The sequence below is a fragment of the Callorhinchus milii genome, unplaced genomic scaffold (genome assembly GCF_018977255.1).
Source record: "Callorhinchus milii isolate IMCB2004 unplaced genomic scaffold, IMCB_Cmil_1.0 Scaffold20, whole genome shotgun sequence".
Classification (NCBI taxonomy): domain Eukaryota; kingdom Metazoa; phylum Chordata; class Chondrichthyes; order Chimaeriformes; family Callorhinchidae; genus Callorhinchus; species Callorhinchus milii.
In genome coordinates, this window is record NW_024704761.1 from 12,194,275 (window position 1) to 12,210,545 (window position 16,271).

The 16,271-nt window shown below is 47.7% G+C and overlaps 2 protein-coding genes across 4 annotated transcripts in view; one reads left to right on the forward strand and one right to left on the reverse strand.

Moving 5' to 3' along the window:
• The first annotated feature begins 143 nt into the window (after nt 1-143).
• Nucleotides 144-10,900, forward strand: luc7l3 (LUC7-like 3 pre-mRNA splicing factor). 3 transcript variants are annotated; one of them, XR_006085613.1, is made up of 12 exons: nt 144-348; nt 704-770; nt 2,016-2,055; nt 2,160-2,307; nt 2,568-2,642; nt 3,069-3,173; nt 3,259-3,420; nt 3,882-4,171; nt 5,458-5,639; nt 6,623-6,819; nt 7,478-7,543; nt 10,267-10,900. XR_006085613.1 is itself a non-coding variant. In XM_007909196.2 (11 exons), exons 1-10 carry the CDS (start codon nt 232-234, stop codon nt 6,784-6,786), a joined length of 1,350 nt encoding a protein of 449 aa, XP_007907387.1. In that variant the 5' UTR covers nt 144-231; the 3' UTR covers nt 6,787-6,819; nt 10,267-10,900. The 3 variants fall into 3 exon arrangements, 2 of the variants coding, with proteins under 2 accessions (XP_007907387.1, XP_007907388.1); XM_007909196.2 differs by lacking the exon at nt 7,478-7,543; XM_007909197.1 differs by lacking the exon at nt 7,478-7,543 and having other exon boundaries at nt 144-330.
• A 649-nt stretch (nt 10,901-11,549) lies between these two features.
• The window catches only part of abcc3 (ATP-binding cassette, sub-family C (CFTR/MRP), member 3), a 35,836-nt gene continuing 31,114 nt past the window's right edge, over nt 11,550-16,271 (reverse strand). The window contains exons 29-31 of the mRNA XM_042342284.1: nt 15,052-15,218; nt 12,799-12,993; nt 11,550-11,981 (exon numbers count right to left, since the gene is read on the reverse strand). Coding sequence (XP_042198218.1) covers nt 11,873-11,981; nt 12,799-12,993; nt 15,052-15,218 — 471 coding nt within the window. The 3' untranslated portion in view covers nt 11,550-11,872. The remainder of the gene's footprint in view (nt 11,982-12,798; nt 12,994-15,051; nt 15,219-16,271) is intronic.

Here is a 16,271-nt window from a genome sequence, read left to right on the forward strand (position 1 = left end):
GCAGTGCGGGAGCAGAAGTGGCCACGCCCCTGCAGGGCAGTGTGGGAGCAGAAGTGGCCACGCCCCTGCAGGGCAGTGCGGGAGCAGAAGTGGCCACGCTCCATTGAAGGCAGGCGGCGCGGTGCAGTGTGGGGGCGGAGGAAGTCTCGCCCCAGAGGGGCAGGCGGTGCAGTGTGGGAGCGGGCCAGGGCCGCCATTTTGTGGAGGGAGGGAGCACTGCGCGAGGGCAAGATGTTGTCGAACGCGCAGCTCCTGGACGAGCTGATGGGCCGAGACCGCAATCTCGCCCCGGACGAGAAGCGGCAAAACGTTCATTGGGATGACGAGAGTGTGAGTCCGGGGAGAGCGGTGAGGCCTGGTCACAAATCCCGCGCTGTACTACTCCGGTTGGGCCGCCTGGGCCGCTCGCCTCACGGCCTGGGCCGCACGCCTCACGGCCTGGGCCTCCCTCGCTCCCCCTGGGACTGGCCGCGGCCCCAGGTCGGTCTTGTTCTCGATTTCGTGACAGCCAGAGGCCCCCCTTGTTACTAACTCTCCCCGAGGCTTCAGGAGCGGCCTGGGGTCAGTGGCTCGGGGAGCCGCCCCGAGCTCTGGCCTCTATGAGGACTTTATCGTGAAGTGATAACATTTGACGTTGTTTGAGGTGTTTCGGTGGTGTTCACGCAGTAAGTGATGTCTTTACTGACCCGCGTTTGTTTTTCAGGTGTGTAAATATTTCCTGTGCGGATTTTGTCCAGCGGAGTTATTCACTAACACCCGCTCTGATCTGGGTAAGGATGAGTTGGAATCACAGACCTTTACAGCGTAGGAGGAGGCCACTTAACCCATCGAGTCAGCACGGACTCTCGGAGCAAGCTAAACTTTCAGTTCCATTACCCTGACCTGTAACCAGATCCCTTCAAGGGGTCTAACATTCATGTACCCATCTACTTGCCTCCTGAAACCCACAATTGTCTTTGTCAGATGAGAGCTTTCATCCAGTTCTAAATTCTAAACTACAACAACTTGCATTTGTATCACAACCTTGGCGTAGAATAATGTATCTGAGTGTTTAACAGTGGCGGGGCTGGATGTTAAGAGTGGGAGGAAAGGAACGTGATCATAGGCACATAGGTTGAAGAGGTAGATTTTAAGGTGGTATTTGAAGACAGCTAAGCGTTCCAGAGGTTAAGAGTGTCGACTTGTAAACTCAGCCACTGATGGTAGTCGGGCGGGATCCATGTAACAAGTCTGAGTTTGCCGAGCAAGATGAGGTAGGAGAGAATTGGAGATGCAAGTAAGTGATAGGGCGTGTCAGGAGGCCAGAAAATAATTTTTCCAAGTATAGGTTATTTGTAGCTTCATATATGAGTGTCAATAGGAAATACATTTCCTGTATTAACCTGGTTGTGCACTATTTGTCTGGTGGTTGCTGGATAGAGACACACAGCGAAAGCAACATTGAGATTTCAAAGCCTACAAGGCAGTAGCACTGCTGGGTGTTGAGAACTTACTGCCGAATGAAAACTGCTTGATGTGTGGGCGTTCAGTGATGTGCATGAGAGCTCAGCACAGAGCCAGTTAGTGCTGCAATTTGGTTTCTCTTTCTGTGTGCTCTTGTCCTTTGTCTAGCAGAGCTAAGTTCTTGTCCCTCTCTTAGTTACAAACTGCACAGACCTCACGTACACATGTAGGTTAAGTGGCTAAACCCAGTGATGTTATTTGGTAACTTGTGTCTGTTAGTTCTCCAAATTGCTGACTTGTTCTATAGAAACAGGAACCCACGAGGACCATTTGGCTTCTGTCCATGTTATATTGTAGTGACATAAGGTCAGTTAATATATTGTGGCAGTAGCTCAGGGTCGGGGGCGTGTCCAGCAGAATTCTGGAGGTGCAATGACCCGGTCGTTTGTTCCATCGCCTCAGCAGATAGAGTGAGAAGAGCCACTAGAATTAAAGTGCAGACAGGTAGGATTTTAGCTGAGGGTAACGGTAAAATCCGATAAAGGTGGTTTAATAGTGATTTTGTTTTCTAGGTCCGTGTGAAAAGATCCATGATGACAACCTGCGGAAATAGTGAGTTTCTGTGTGTGTGTGTGCGCATGCGCAGAAATAGTGAGTATCTGAGCTGTGGCTGCAGCCTCTTGATAGGGTTGTAAATGCCCTCGTCTTTCCCACAGTTATGAGAAGAGCTCCCGCTTTATGAAGGTGGGCTACGAGAAGGACTTCCTGCGCTATTTGCAGAACCTGATGGCAGACGTGGAGCGGCGGATTCGCAGGGGCCATGCCCGACTGGCGCTGTCCCAAAATGCAACGACAGGAGCCACAGTAAGGACCGTGCAAACTGCGTTGGGGGAGGGTTACAAAGCAAAAGACACTGTACTCTGATTCTTCAGTGTTGCTCACAGCTGTAGAGAAGCTAATGAAACGAGTGTACATTCTTTTGTCCAATTAAAGAGTTAATCAACACTGGTATGGTGGTGGGAGGAGGAGGGGGTTGAGTGCAGTGGATGATTGGGAGGGAGGGGAGAGTTCCTGTTAGAGGCTGTTGGACGGAGGCACTGACTGGCTGCTGTGTTGTGTTACAGACTGGAGGACCTGTCAGCAAGAATGAGGAGAAAGGTCAGGTGTTAACGGAGAAAATTGAGGAGCTGCTGGAGCAGGTGAGCATCTCCCACACAATCTGTGCGGGGTGTGTAACGCTCTCCATTGCTCTGTGTGATGGGGAGGAGGACGCTGAACACGTATTTATTTTGATTATTGATCTCTTAATGAATCCATTGATAAAGTGAAGCTGAGCCGCACATCTCTGGCCTGCGACGAGTGTCAGCCGTGGGGAGCAGCAGGTGTCTGGCCCTGAGTGAACACTAGAAAAATCAGCCAAGCTTTCTGCTGCTCGCTGTGCGGGAAGCCCAAGTGCCAGCATGAAGAATGGCTGAGGCATTTGACTGTGGGACCATCTCCACAGGGGGAGTGCCTGTGGGAAATGGGGTGGAGTGAAGGGGCAGTGAGTGGAAGGAGGGTCATTAGGATGAGCCTATGTGAGTGGTGAGCTGCCGGGAGTAACTGAGCTGTTTTTTTGCGGCCAGATCGAGGAGCTGGGCTCTGAAGGGAAGGTGGAGGAGGCCCAGGGGATGATGAAGCTGGTGGAACAGCTGAAAGATGAACGAGAGCAGCTGCGCTCGGCCAGCTCCGTAAGTTCCTCTCGCTCGCTCTCAGCTTTGTCCTGTTACAGTGGTGCAGCTGGAGTCTGTGAGCCTCTTACACTTGTTGTTACAGACCATAGAAAGCTTTGCGGCCCAGGAGAAGCAGATGGAGGTGTGTGAAGTGTGTGGGGCATTCCTCATCGTGGGGGATGCACAGTCCCGGGTCGATGATCACTTGATGGGGAAACAGCACATGGGATACGCCAAGATCAAAGCCACGGTGGAGGAGTTGAAGGTGAGGCTGGTGAGCGGCAGACACACGGGTTTGCCCGGTCAGTGCTGCCAGGCATTCGTTTGTACAATATATTGTCCCAGCAGCCACGGTGTACTTATAATATATTAAAAGTAACTGGCTCTGTCACTCTGGTCAGTCTTGTTTGATCCAATAGAGCCTTGGGTTGTGGGGTTCGGATTCCTCTACATCTTCCACTATCATTGATAGACAGGTTAGTCAGTTGCTGGTAGAGCTTTGGACTGACTGCCAAGCTGTCCTGCTTTGCCAGATGTGTTCCCTTCAGAGCCAGGTGAACTCCAGTAGAAGGTATGCATAGGCTGTGGCCCTCCTGGCCCCAGGGGTTCAATGGAAGGGCTGAAAGTTGCAGTGGGTGTGATGCGGAATAACAGGAGTTCACTCAGTGGGTATCAGCTCCCATTCCGTGGCTGGACAGGCCGTGAAACCTGTTTTTTCCTCTCCAGGAGAAGTTGAGGAAGAAGACTGAAGAGCCAGAGCGCGACGATAAGCTAAAGAAAGAGAGAGAAGAGCGTGAGCTAGAGCGGGAACGGGAAAGAGAGGAACGTGAGAAGAAGCGGCGCCGTGAGGAGGAAGAGAAGGAAAAGGAGCGGGAGAGGGAGCGGGAGGCCAGGCGCAGGCCTAGCCCCTCGCGCAGTCGGCACTCGCACTCGGGGCGAGCATCCGACAGACGGAGAAGCCGCTCGCGGGATCGCAGACGGTCACGGAGCAAGGAGCGTGAAAAGAAGCGCAGCAGGTAAGTGCTTCACTCACTGAGGCCTCCTGTCACGATGTTTGGACGTTCACGTAACTTTACTCACTTTTTAAAAAAAGTTACCCCCGTCCTCGTCCACTCCACTGTCTCCCAGGACCTTGTATCCAATTCAGATCCTTATCCTGGCCTTCAAATCTTTTCATGGTCTTGCTCCTTCGTATCTAAGCTGTTTATTTAAGCCTATTCTGCTGTGTCCTCTAATTCTGATCTATTGCATGTTCCTCACTCCCTCTGTCACTGACCAAACCTTCAGTTATGATAACAGTAATAATCCTTGCATTTGATATAGCCCCTTATCTGTCTTCGAGATGTATGAAAGCGCTTCACAGAATATACTCTAAAGTGAATTTAGAGGGTGCAAAGGAGATTCACAAGGATGATCCCAGAATTGAGAGATTATACCTATCAGGAAAGGCTGAACATACTTGGACTCTTCTCTTGAAAAGAGGAGCGTAAGGGGTGACCGGATAGAGGTCTTTAAAATGATGAAAGGTTTGATAGGGTTGACATAGGAAAGATGTTTCCACTTGTGGGGGAGACCAAAACCAGGGGCCATCAATATAAAATAGTCACAAATAGATCAAATAGGGAAGTTAGAAGAAATGTCTTCACACAGAGAGTAGTGGGAATGTGGAAGTTGCTACCACAAGGAGCTGTTGAGACAAATAACATAGATGTATTTAAGGGAAAGCGAGAGAGGTACATGAAGGAAAAAGGAATAAGAAGGTTAGGCTTGAAGGCTTAGTTGAGGAAAGGCAGGAGGAGGCTCACGTGGAGCATAAACACCGGCACAGACCAGTTGAGCCAAATGGCCTGTTTCTGTGCTGTATATTCTAATTTATTTTAATGTATATCTTGTAGGTGAAACTCAGCAGCCAGTTGCTCACAGCAGTGTCCCACAAGCAGTCGTGGATTGAGTGACCAAATTATTTTTATTTATTTTGAGGGAATTGTTACCCCCGGAAAGTTATCTGCCAGTCAACTAACAAGTGGGTTCCTACTTACTGCTAGGTAAACAGAGGCGTGTGGAGTAGGGAAACTTGCCCAACATTTCGCCCTGCTGGGAATTGAACCCAGGTCCTCTCGCTTGCGAGGCGAGCGTTCTGACCACTGAGCTAAACGATTCCACGATGTCTGGAAATTACTCCTCAAATTGCTTCGTTTCACATCTTTTCTTTCTGCCTTTGATGCCATTTCATAAACCCATCTCTGGCTGTTGCTTTGGTGTAAATGTATCTCTCAACCTGGAAATTATTACTGTTTGGAAGGGGGGAGGAGCGTAGGAGCAGGGACCGGTCTGAGCGAGGAGAGGAGCGTAGGAGCAGGGACCGGTCAGAAAGGAAACACCGCTCCCGCAGCAGAGACCGCCGCAGATCCCGAAGCCGAGACTTAAAGTCACACAAACAGAGGAGCCGGAGCAGGGAGAAAGAGCGGAGATCAAAGGATAAAGGTGAGGTTTCTCTGCAAGTATAGCTCATCCGGCAGGAAAAGGGGCATCTGGTTTTCAGTTTTAACTGATAAACATGGATATAAAACAAAATGAAACACTGGAAATGTTATTCAAGGTTTCTCCAGCAAGGTATTCTCTCTCTTGCTTGTTCCCCGCGGTGTGCCACCTGTGCATGTACTACCCTCATTCTCTGCCTCTCCTCCATGTGCGTAGGTGTGTCTGACGAAGCTTGTGTGTGTGAGAGGAGGGAAGAATACACTGTGAGGAGGGATACACTGTGTGAGGAGAGAGGGAGACACTGTGACAAGAGGGATACACTGTAAGAGGAGGGAGGGAGGCACTTGTGAGAGGAGGGGGACACTGTGTATGTGAGGGCACCTCTGTCTCTTCCCTGTGTAGTGTCTGGAGAACCGGCAACCTCAGTTCGGTGTATAACAACAAAAACTTGATTTACATAGGGGTGCCTCATGCAGAGTAGTGTCCCAAAGCTAAAGCCCCGAAAACCCCTGACATCTAATGGAACTCTAAAATTGCAAAACAAAAGTTCTGAAAAATAAAATTAATAAACCAAAAAAGACTGAAGTTGTAACTGACCCACGGAGCCCTGAGCCAGGCAGCACAACACTGCATTGTCTGCTCCGTGTCGCTGGGCTGGACAATACTGGATTGGGAGGTACTTTCCTTGAGCTGCAGCTGGCTGTGCTCAGTGACCGGGGGGAAATGTAACACTAAAGTAAGGCTATGATGTTTCTTCAGTTCTCTTTGTGAATTGCTGTGGAAATGCAGCGTAGAGGCTACTTAGTCCAACTCTGAGTAAATTACATGGAACAGAGATGGCCCAAGGCAGCTGGCATCCCCAGAACTCTAAACTAAACAGGCTTTCTATAATTATCTGAAATGAGGGGGGCTGAGTACAGGCTGGATCTGCATGGACTGGCCCAGCTTCTGTTCTCGAGTTCACCTATGTTTCTCTCCTGTCACAGAGCGGAGAGACTCTGACCAGGTGAAAAGCAGCCGGAGGCCCTGCCACAGCGACAAGGAGCCGGCGGCAGCCGAGGCCACGCCCATGGAGGTGGAGGCCGCGAAGAGCGAGGTTAATGGGAGCGGGGAAGATCTAATATCTGAAGGTGACACTCAGTCCAATTAAAACTGATCTGATTTGACCTCAGATCAGGCGAAGGTAAGTGTGGCTTTGCTCTCCTCGGTTAGGGGTTGTGTTTGTTTTCGGGTGGCCTTTACAGTGCAGTGTAAGTATAGCGGCTGAGAAGATGGAGACACTAGCCTGCAATCCATGAAGATGTACTTTGTAAACCTGGCGGGCGAGGAGACAGTCTAGTCAGGAGACAGTGAAAAACATAAAGCGGTGTGGAAGACCTAGGTACCACTTTATCTTTCCTCAGCGTGTGTTATACTGAAACTTGGCCCCGTTCTGCTCTAGTCATTGGCGATGAATGGGTTTAGTCTTAAATCCAATAAGTTTGATGTAAATGGATGTAAATTTGGGAGGTTGATTCGGTGTGAGTCCTGTGTGGGATTGTTTGTGCACTTTTACTAGTCGATTCGTTCATTTTTTAAAAAAATGCTAGCCTAGAACATTTTAATTATAGGCACAGAATTAAGTGACTGTTATTTCTGTAACTGCATCTTAAGGCATATTTGACAGTTTTTTTTGTTGTAACAATCTCTTCTTTATGTCACGGAATTGTGTAGTAGTTTTTTTGTTTTTTGTTAATTGCCTTGCTCTAATGGAGTTTTTCTGTAACTCGAGCCGATAGCATTGGATTGATGGAAGTGTAGGGTTTATGAATAATTGAAGCTGAGAGCCATATCTCACACAGCGTTGGTGTTGTGAGCCGCCCATGAAAAAGCAAATTAAAAATCACGGACTCAGTCACTCATTGCAGGTACTCACGCCAGGTACTCCTTTCTCTACCCACATCGATGTTTGAATGCTTTTGCCTGTTTTTATATGTTAAAAAAAGTTTTTTTTAAAAAAAAAGCTTGCTGTTTCGTACTTGTATTATTAGATCATGTTAATGCAGCATAACTACAGGTTTTTACATTTAAGTTTTCTGTTTACCCGTACTGTCTTTGAAACTGTGAAATGTTTTATCTGTGCAGGCACATCGATGCCCTTCTCTTTAAACTATAGGGAATCGAGGCAAATTAGTTTCACGTCTCGTAGCAATTAAAGTGCAATGATAGCCGTCTGTTTACATGCAATAAGTTGCAGATTTAACAGAGGTATGTGTTTCGAGGCTTCTTCCCCTCAAGGGGATCACGTTTCTAGCTCTCAACCCCCTACAATAATTAACAGCTTCTCGATGCTTCCTGCCCTGTCCGTATTTTGTATAATAATAACGCATTATATTCAAAGTCCTTTTCAGTGACTTTGAAATAGTGTGAGGAAAGGAACTGTCAATATTAATTCTTTGCCTGTGGATACCCTCTTTCCACTGGTGAGTCAGTTGTAAATCTGTTTCCAGGGTAAACACAGAGGTATTCAGTCACCCTGAACCTGTTTCAATATTTGAAGAGAATGAATTGTGTAGTTTATACTGCAGGGTGCAAAGCTGCCTAGTTACTCACTGTCCATTAACTTGCACTTTGCCCAGACTATCTACATCTCTCTTCTTCCCCTTGTTCTTTCTCTTCCTCTCACCCCGTCTCTCCCCTTCCTGGGTGCTATGGGTTACCTGTGTGGGCTGTTCTAACCTTGGAGTTACGGGAGTTTGACATTTAATCCAGGTAATGAAGTGTGGCATCTCTGTTAGTTCTTGTACCTCAATGCTCCCAAGTGAAATGAACCAGTCTGGCCAAGAAACTGTCAAGCCCTGATTGTACCTTGTCAACCTGTAGAGGGTGATGTCCACCAGTACTGAATGAAAGGTGCATCATTGGCTGCTCAATGGCTGTCTGTCTTACATACCTTAACTGCTTCTTGATTTGAGCCACAATAATGGTCCTTGAAATAGAGGTGTTTTGCCACAGCTCAGTGTCTGACTTTCTCTTTCCCAGACACAGACTCCTGGCAGCTCTTCCCAGTAAGGAGAAGCCTGTGGCACTTCCCACATTAATCTTCAGCATTCAACTTGCATATCGAGTTTTATACCTCTCTGTGTTGGGGTGTGTGGGGGGGTGATGGGGGGGGGTAGGGGTGTCCAGCATATGTTATAGCAAGGGACCGTGGAGATCCGGGGTTTCCCAGGAAAGTCGCTGACATCAGAGCAGGGGACGCCCTGACACCAGGTGTCAGCCAGTCCCAGACCTCCGGCTCAATAGTTTGTGGCCTTGTCACTTTGTAACCAAGTGGCTTTCCATTGATGGTTACTGAGAGAGCCAGTACCAGAGAGGTGAAAGATTTGTGGGTCGCTGGAGTTTCCTCCCAGGTGAGCCGGGCTTGTGAGGCCAAGACGAGATGGAGCTGAGCTGCTTGTAAAGCACGGAGTTCTGGGCGTGTGTGGGGCTGGATTTAAAGCAGGGCCAGAGAGCCAGAGTGGCTTAGCTTCTCATTTAGACACATAGAAATTTACTCTATAGAAGGCTTCACATGGGATTTGTGCTGCTCTTTTAAGAGGAAACCTTTTACCTGCCCTTTCCTCATCCCCTATAGCTGACTGTTTTTAAGGTTTCTGTCTGGTTCCCTCTTAAAGGGAAGTTGTTATGATCCTGGAATGCCCCTATTCTCCACCTGTTTGTCGAAGGGATCTCGGGTTTTTAGATTTGTGGTCTCAAATCGTCACTTGGGAATCACTGACTCTTACCCAACCTGCTGTCTTTATGACAGTTACCAACTAGGACAATCCCGAGTTTAAAGGGTTAAATTTGCCGGGTTGGGGGTCCGAATATTACTTTATCATCAAACTTTCAATTCCATTTTAACTTGCCTTTTGCCTCGCTGCTGTGGAGTGCAGTCCCCCTGCTTCCCCCACAATCACTGCCCACATCAGCGCAGGAGCTGACAGGGGTCTTGTGTTTCTAAAGTTCCTGCTGGCTGCAAGAGGGGAGGTATTGGCCAGAGTAAATCAGTTTGGAATCTAGAGCCTCCGAGAGAAAGACAGGCTTTTTTGTGCTTGAGGCTAATGGGAGTTGGGTGGCTTGGTTAGTTAATTTTGTGTACTTTTTTTTGCCAATCACAGACTCCCCCCCCCCCCCCCCCGGGCATCTCCCTGAGAAACACTAGCTATAGTGAGCTGTGGTCTCGAGAGTAGACTTGGTGTAGATGCTCCTGAATGGACGTATGCGCGAAAACATGGAGGAAAGCTTTCTTGTAAAGAATTAATATTGACCATCACAGAGTAAAATGGACAACCTGGTCCCGGGTCCCTTTCACTCACATCTGAGCGCGATGTTACTGCAGCAAAGTCATAACTTGAGAATGCAGTGTGTGCGCTCAGACATGGTTTCTCGTCCGTGGTTACAGCTCTAGCCAGTTCTTAGCAGAAGTCCCGGCAGCCGAGCGGTGTTGTGGGAAGCCTCCTCTGTGAGGTACTTTCCTTTTACTTTTTATTTCATTTTAAAAGTGGTGATGTGCGATGGAAGAATTTTGAGTGTGTGGAGTGAGCGTGAGTAGAGTATTCGTGCGGAGGATTCTAACTGTGTGCTTTCAAATGTTTAATTTCTGTAGGGTCAGCCAACAGAAGACATCACGGCAGCTGGTGAAGATGAGACGGCCTGACCCGAAGCCTCTGCCCAGTTCATACAAGGTGAAAGCAAGCTGTGTAGTGGTGTAGAGAAAGCGGGGGAGAGAGATCGAGGGAAAGACAAATTATCATTTTTAGGGGAAAATTTACAAATTCATTTCGGGACTATTATGTACATGTTTAGCTGCCCACAATTTCCATGGCATTTTGTTTGTTTGTGCTTGCGAATACTCTTCACTTAAAATGAACTTCAACCCTGTTTTTTTCCCATGAATGTGTCTGACAGGAGCAGTTACCTGAACCATGTGAGCTGCTAATGCGTAGTAATGGCTCTCTCCTCCAAGGTTAATTTAGTAGCGAAGCACTCTGTGTAAATACAGACAGCGATTACGTGTATAGAGCTTTTTGATGATTAAGAAGCCGATTCCTTCAGAGCTGCTCTGTGACAGACAACGTTTTTTTTTGGATTTTGTGGCGGCCGTTTGCCGTCTCTGCCCGTCACTGGGTGGCAGGATTCGGTGTTCACCATTTTCCCTGCTTTTTCTGTGTTTTGAAAATGGTTGCTGTAATTTGCAAATTTTAGTGTCGAAACATGAATAAATCTTTTTTTCAGTAAAATTGATGTGTTTGTTTCTATTGAAGTGCAGACAACAACTTGCCTTTATATAGCATTCCAGAGCGCTCAACAGTGCGGAGGGGATGTGGCTTCACTGTAAGTTGGAGCATTGATGTTTTACAGAAGTGATGTGAATGTGGGAGGTGGACAGCCCCAGCCGGGAGCCACATTTGTGTTAAATTCAAGGGAGTTTTCATAGCTGCTTGGGAGAACAGTTCAGGGTATGAGACAAAACCCAAAATACTGCAGGTGCTGGAAATTTGAAACAAGAACAGAAGTCGCTGGGAACACTCAGTAGGTCAGGCAGCATCTACTGAGAAAGGAAAATGAGTCAATGTTTCGGGTCCACGATCCTTCATCAGAACTAAGTCAAGTTGTGCACTGGCCAGAGAGCAGCACAGGGACTACCCAGTGTGTGTTGATGTGTATTTGTAAATAATCCTCCAAATGTATTTCCCACTGAAGCCTGAGGAGCTGCTCTACTGTAAGACCGGTGCAGAGATTCACACCTGATGTCCTACAGTTTACCTGCAAAACAAACTGCTCCAGTCTCTAGAGTCCGTGACAGTGATGGTGGAGCAGCCTTACTCTGGCCGCATCTGGACAAACAGTGATCTTCAGATAAAGCATTGATGTGAGAAACGTCACAGATTGATGCCTGAGGCACTCTCAGCTTTATTGAACTCAGGATGAATGCAGGACAGAGCTGCTCATTCAGTCTGTAAATTTATATTTAATCATTCAAATAAACAGTCTTGTATTTTAAAGTGGGATAAATACATTGAGTACAAAAATAGAGAAATTGCTATCAGTAACTATATACTGCCAGGCGGACAGACTGGAAGGCACCTGAGGTTTGTCGAGTGCAATCTCTGAGAAATTCACTTCGCTCACCCAAACGGCAACAACCTTGATTGACATCTGCGCACAGCAGCTCCAGCAAGACTGAGGCAGTGGAGTGCATGAGCAGCCAGTTAGGCCAAACCTGCATCTTTGGCCATGCTATAAAATACGCCTCTCTGAGCAATGAGATTCGCTGGAGTGTCAAACTCTGCAATTCTCCCTTTGTCCAGCACCAGCACCCTGTGGGGAAGGGAATGTGATGATTAATAATAATCCTTGCAGTTGATATAGAGCCTTATCACATCTTTGAGCTGTCTCAAAGCGCTTCACAGAATATACTGCAAAGTGAATTGACTATGTTTTGTGGGTGAAACATGGCAGCCAATTTGCACAGCAATGTCCCACAAACAGTCGTGGATTGAGTGACCCCATTTTTTTAAAAAGAGATTTATTACCCCCAGAAAAAAGATCTGCCAATCGACTAACAACCGAGTTTCTATTTGCTGCTATGTAAACAGATGTGTGGTGGAAACTTGCCTAATGTTTTGCCCAGGAATCGAACTGGGGTCCTTTCTGACCTTTTCTTAACCTAAATCTGGCTCCACCTTTCCTCTCCCCCTCATCAGCTCGCAGTTGTGTGTGAGAGAGGCCTGGCCAGCTAGATCCTCGTCCTCACTTTCAAGGCCATCCATGGCCTTGCCCTCTCTGACCTGCTGACTCCCTACCAACCTGCCCACTCCCTCCATTCAGCGGGCTCCGGCTGCTCCATGTCTCCCACCTGACCCGGCCTACCATCGGTGGCCAGACTTTCAGCCTCTCTGCCCCCACGCTCTGGACCTCCATCCCACGGTCCCTTCGCCTCGCTTCCTCCCTCGCCTCCTTCAAGGCCGCGCTCAAGACCCTTCTCTTCAATTGTGCCTTTGGTTGCCCTCCCACCTCTCTACCTTCCCTCACCCCTCTCCCATGCTCGGGCCTCGACACCTGACTGTTCAGCGCCTTGGGACGTAAAAGGCGTTCTATAAATGTAATTTTGTTGTTGTAGTGACATCTCCCTCACCTGGTGTAGTCCATGATGGTGTTGAGGCGATGTGCGATGGTCAGGACGGTGGAGTCTTTAAACTGCGTCCTAATAGTCGACTGAATCAGGTCGTCTGTCTCTAGATCCACGGCGGCCGTCGCCTCATCCAAGACCAGGATGCGGGTTTTTCTCAAGAGAGCCCTGGCCAGGCACACCAGCTGCCTCTGCCCCACACTGCAACACACAGAAAACACATCACAGAGAAGTGTCAGCTCTGGACCCGAGACCATGACAAGTCATTCTGCTTGTGGGCAAAACAATTGTATTGAGAATTGTAGGTCAGAAATGTCAGCAACAACTCGGGTTAGAGATATTGTTAAGCTCTCTCTACACCGGTCATGTCCAAGCTTTATGCTTGGCCAACAAAATAAATGGTCTTCATTTACTCTATAAAATCAAAAATTGAAAACACTCAAACGTGGAGTTGCCTAAATTCATGCGAATGTTCTGGGGGGGGGGTGTTGATTGCCCCATTGGCCACCACTGCGCTTCACTGTATCCACACTCCCAATTCAGGATTAGGGTCAGAATGAAGATCTCTCCAAGCTATCCATCCACACTTCCAAGACAGCGATAGCAAAGACTCTCAGCCTGGGCCAACATTTTGGCTGACAGATTTGGGGAAAATCGTTGAAGAAGCCATATTTTTGTGTTTCCCTTCTGGAGAGAAATCAATACAGAAATCCTATGTTTTAAATTGTGTAGGTCAATTAGTGAAATTAGGTAAGTGTATTACTTAATTTCACTATATTTTATAATAATAATCCTTGCATTTGATATAGCGCTTTTCACGTCGGGAGGACGTCCCAAAGCGCTTCACAGAGTATACTGTAAAGTGAATTGACTGTATATTTGTGGGCGAACGCGGCAGCCAATTGCGCACAGCAATGTCCCACAAACAGTCGTAGATTGAAAATGACCAATTTATTATTGTTTTGTTTTTGGAGGGATTATTATTAGGCTCCGTGTGGAGTAAGGAAACTTGCCCAAGGTTTCGCCCTCTGCCTGGAATTGAACTCAGGTCTCTCACTTGCAAAGCGAGTGCTCTAACCACTGAGCTACAGGACTCCAGTTACAATGTAAGGCAATGTTTTAGTTTTTTACAATGTTTTAGTTACAATGTAAGGCAATGTTCAAATTCATACACATTTTAAAACAATAGTACAGCCAGTAGTGATGGTCTTTGTGTGTCTCTGTTTCTGTACATTTGTGTGTGGGTAAGTGTCTCTGTATCTCTCTCCTGTTACTGGTTTGAAAGTGATTGAAATGGTTCTGATGATCTCATTGTGATTGGTGTAAATTTCCTCCTGTTAAGTATTGTTAACAATGTGGGCGATTTCCCCTGGTGCTGTGCCAACATTCCTGCCTCACCCTAATTTACCAGCAACACATTCAGGACAACGCCTTTTAAGTTGAACTTGTAGTGTTTTGCAGGGGATTTTTTTTAAAGTGGAACGATGGTTTACTTTGATGGCAAACACAGCAGCCTTGAAGCAAATGATTGATTAATCTGGAGGATCGACTGCCAATGGCGTAGCAGGAGCTCGTCTTAACTGCTCAGTCAGAGAATATCCCCTCCCGAAGGCTAAATGTCACAATGTCTGACTCATTTTTTTCCTCCAGCCAGCTGTCTGGTACATGCAGAAACCCATTATTGTGCTTAAGAGTTTCCAAACCAAGCTGAGATTTCCATGAATCCCACCTACACATGGAAATCCCTAGAGATAGATTGTTGGAATGGAATGTGCTCTCTCTCCCTGGAGGGACATATCCTGTTTACATATCTTGGTTGGCAACAGCCAAGTCTTGGGGATCCCAGAGTGTGAGTTGAGGCAACTGCTGGAGTCTAACCAGCTAAAACTGCAAAACTTGCCATTGATATTGGTGTCTGGCCAAGCTTTCCTGCTGCTTGTCCAGCTAGGACCAGCCTACACATTATGAATTTGGCTTGCAGGGTTAACAGGAGCTGAGTGGGATGACTCGCTGCCCCCAGCGACTGGTCTGCCCTTCAAGGTCCTGCCAATGAGCTGGGCTGTGCTGTCATCAGCAGTGAATTCTGTGGTCCTGCCTGGCCTGGGAACTGGAATAGACCCCACCACAGAGGGCTGGCTCGAGTCCAACATTCGATTGCCAGGTATGTCACCTTGGGGCCAGTATTGCTTCCCCAAGGAGGAATGTCTGACTCACAGTCACATAACTACAGACAGTAGTCTTCCCACCCCTCCGCTGTACCTGAGGTTCTCGCCGCCTTCGGAGCACTGGAGCAGCAGCCCTGCGGCCTGGTTGCTCACAAACCGCTTCAGGTGGGACAGCTCAAGCACCCGCCAGAGGTCCTCCTCACAGTGGTGGTCAAAGGGGTCAAGGTTCATCCGCAGCGTCCCAGAGAACAGCACCGGGTCCTGGACATAGGGCAGAGTGGAGTGAGAGAGAGAACGACTGAGGAGGGGAGTTAGAGAGAGACTGAGAAGTTAGAGAGCGCGAGCGAGGGTGGAGGGGGCTGATCTGAGGCTGTGACACAGGCCAGTGAAGTTTGGTTTAGCTACTAATCCAGATTCAGCAACAAAGCCGCTGGTAATCTATTGAAATAAAAGAATAAACACAGGAAGACCTTTGTTTTATGCATTGCTCAAAATGCCAATGCTTGATGATGTAGCATTCCTTTGCTACATCATTCCTTCCACTCCTTTGCACGCTCTCCCTCCCTCTCGCTCTCACTTATTCTCTCTGCCTCCTGCTCTCCCTCCCTCCCTCTTTTGCCTTCTCTCACTCGCCAGAATTCAGACAGTTATTTTACCAAAAAAGAAAAATTTTAACCTTTATTTGGGAGAAATTAAAGCGGTGCGGGACTAAACACACATCATCGTTTGTTGGGCAATGAATAAACACAGAACAATTAACACAAGTCTTTGAATTTTCAACTTCTTATTTTAGTAATTCCTTTCAGTAAAGGGCTCCTCCCACCTCCCGTTTCATAGAATATTACAGCAACATTTTCAAAATCGTCCAATTCCCTTTTCAGAAACTATTAAACATTCCTCAAAACCTATGGTCTAACCTTTCTCTGTCTCCCTCTCTTTTGAATCTCATTCTGTCCCTTAACTATCCTAACAACCAGTTCCACCATTTGTTTTGGGGTTGCTGGGTGTCGTCACCATGCTTAGGATCCAAACCAGGCAGAGATCCACATCTGCCACCTCCACATAGCAATTCCCATATAGAATAGGAATTAGGAGCAGAAGTAGGCCATTCGGCCTCTCAAGCCTGCCCTGCCATTCAATAAGATCATGAGTGATGGCTGATCTTCTAATCTAACTCCAATTGCCCACCTTATCCCCATATCAACAACAACAAAATTACATAGAGCGCCTTTCATGTCAGGAGGACATCCCAAAGCGCCTGAACAGTCAGGTGTTGGGGCCCGAGCATGGGGGAGGGGTGGGGTAGGGGTGAGG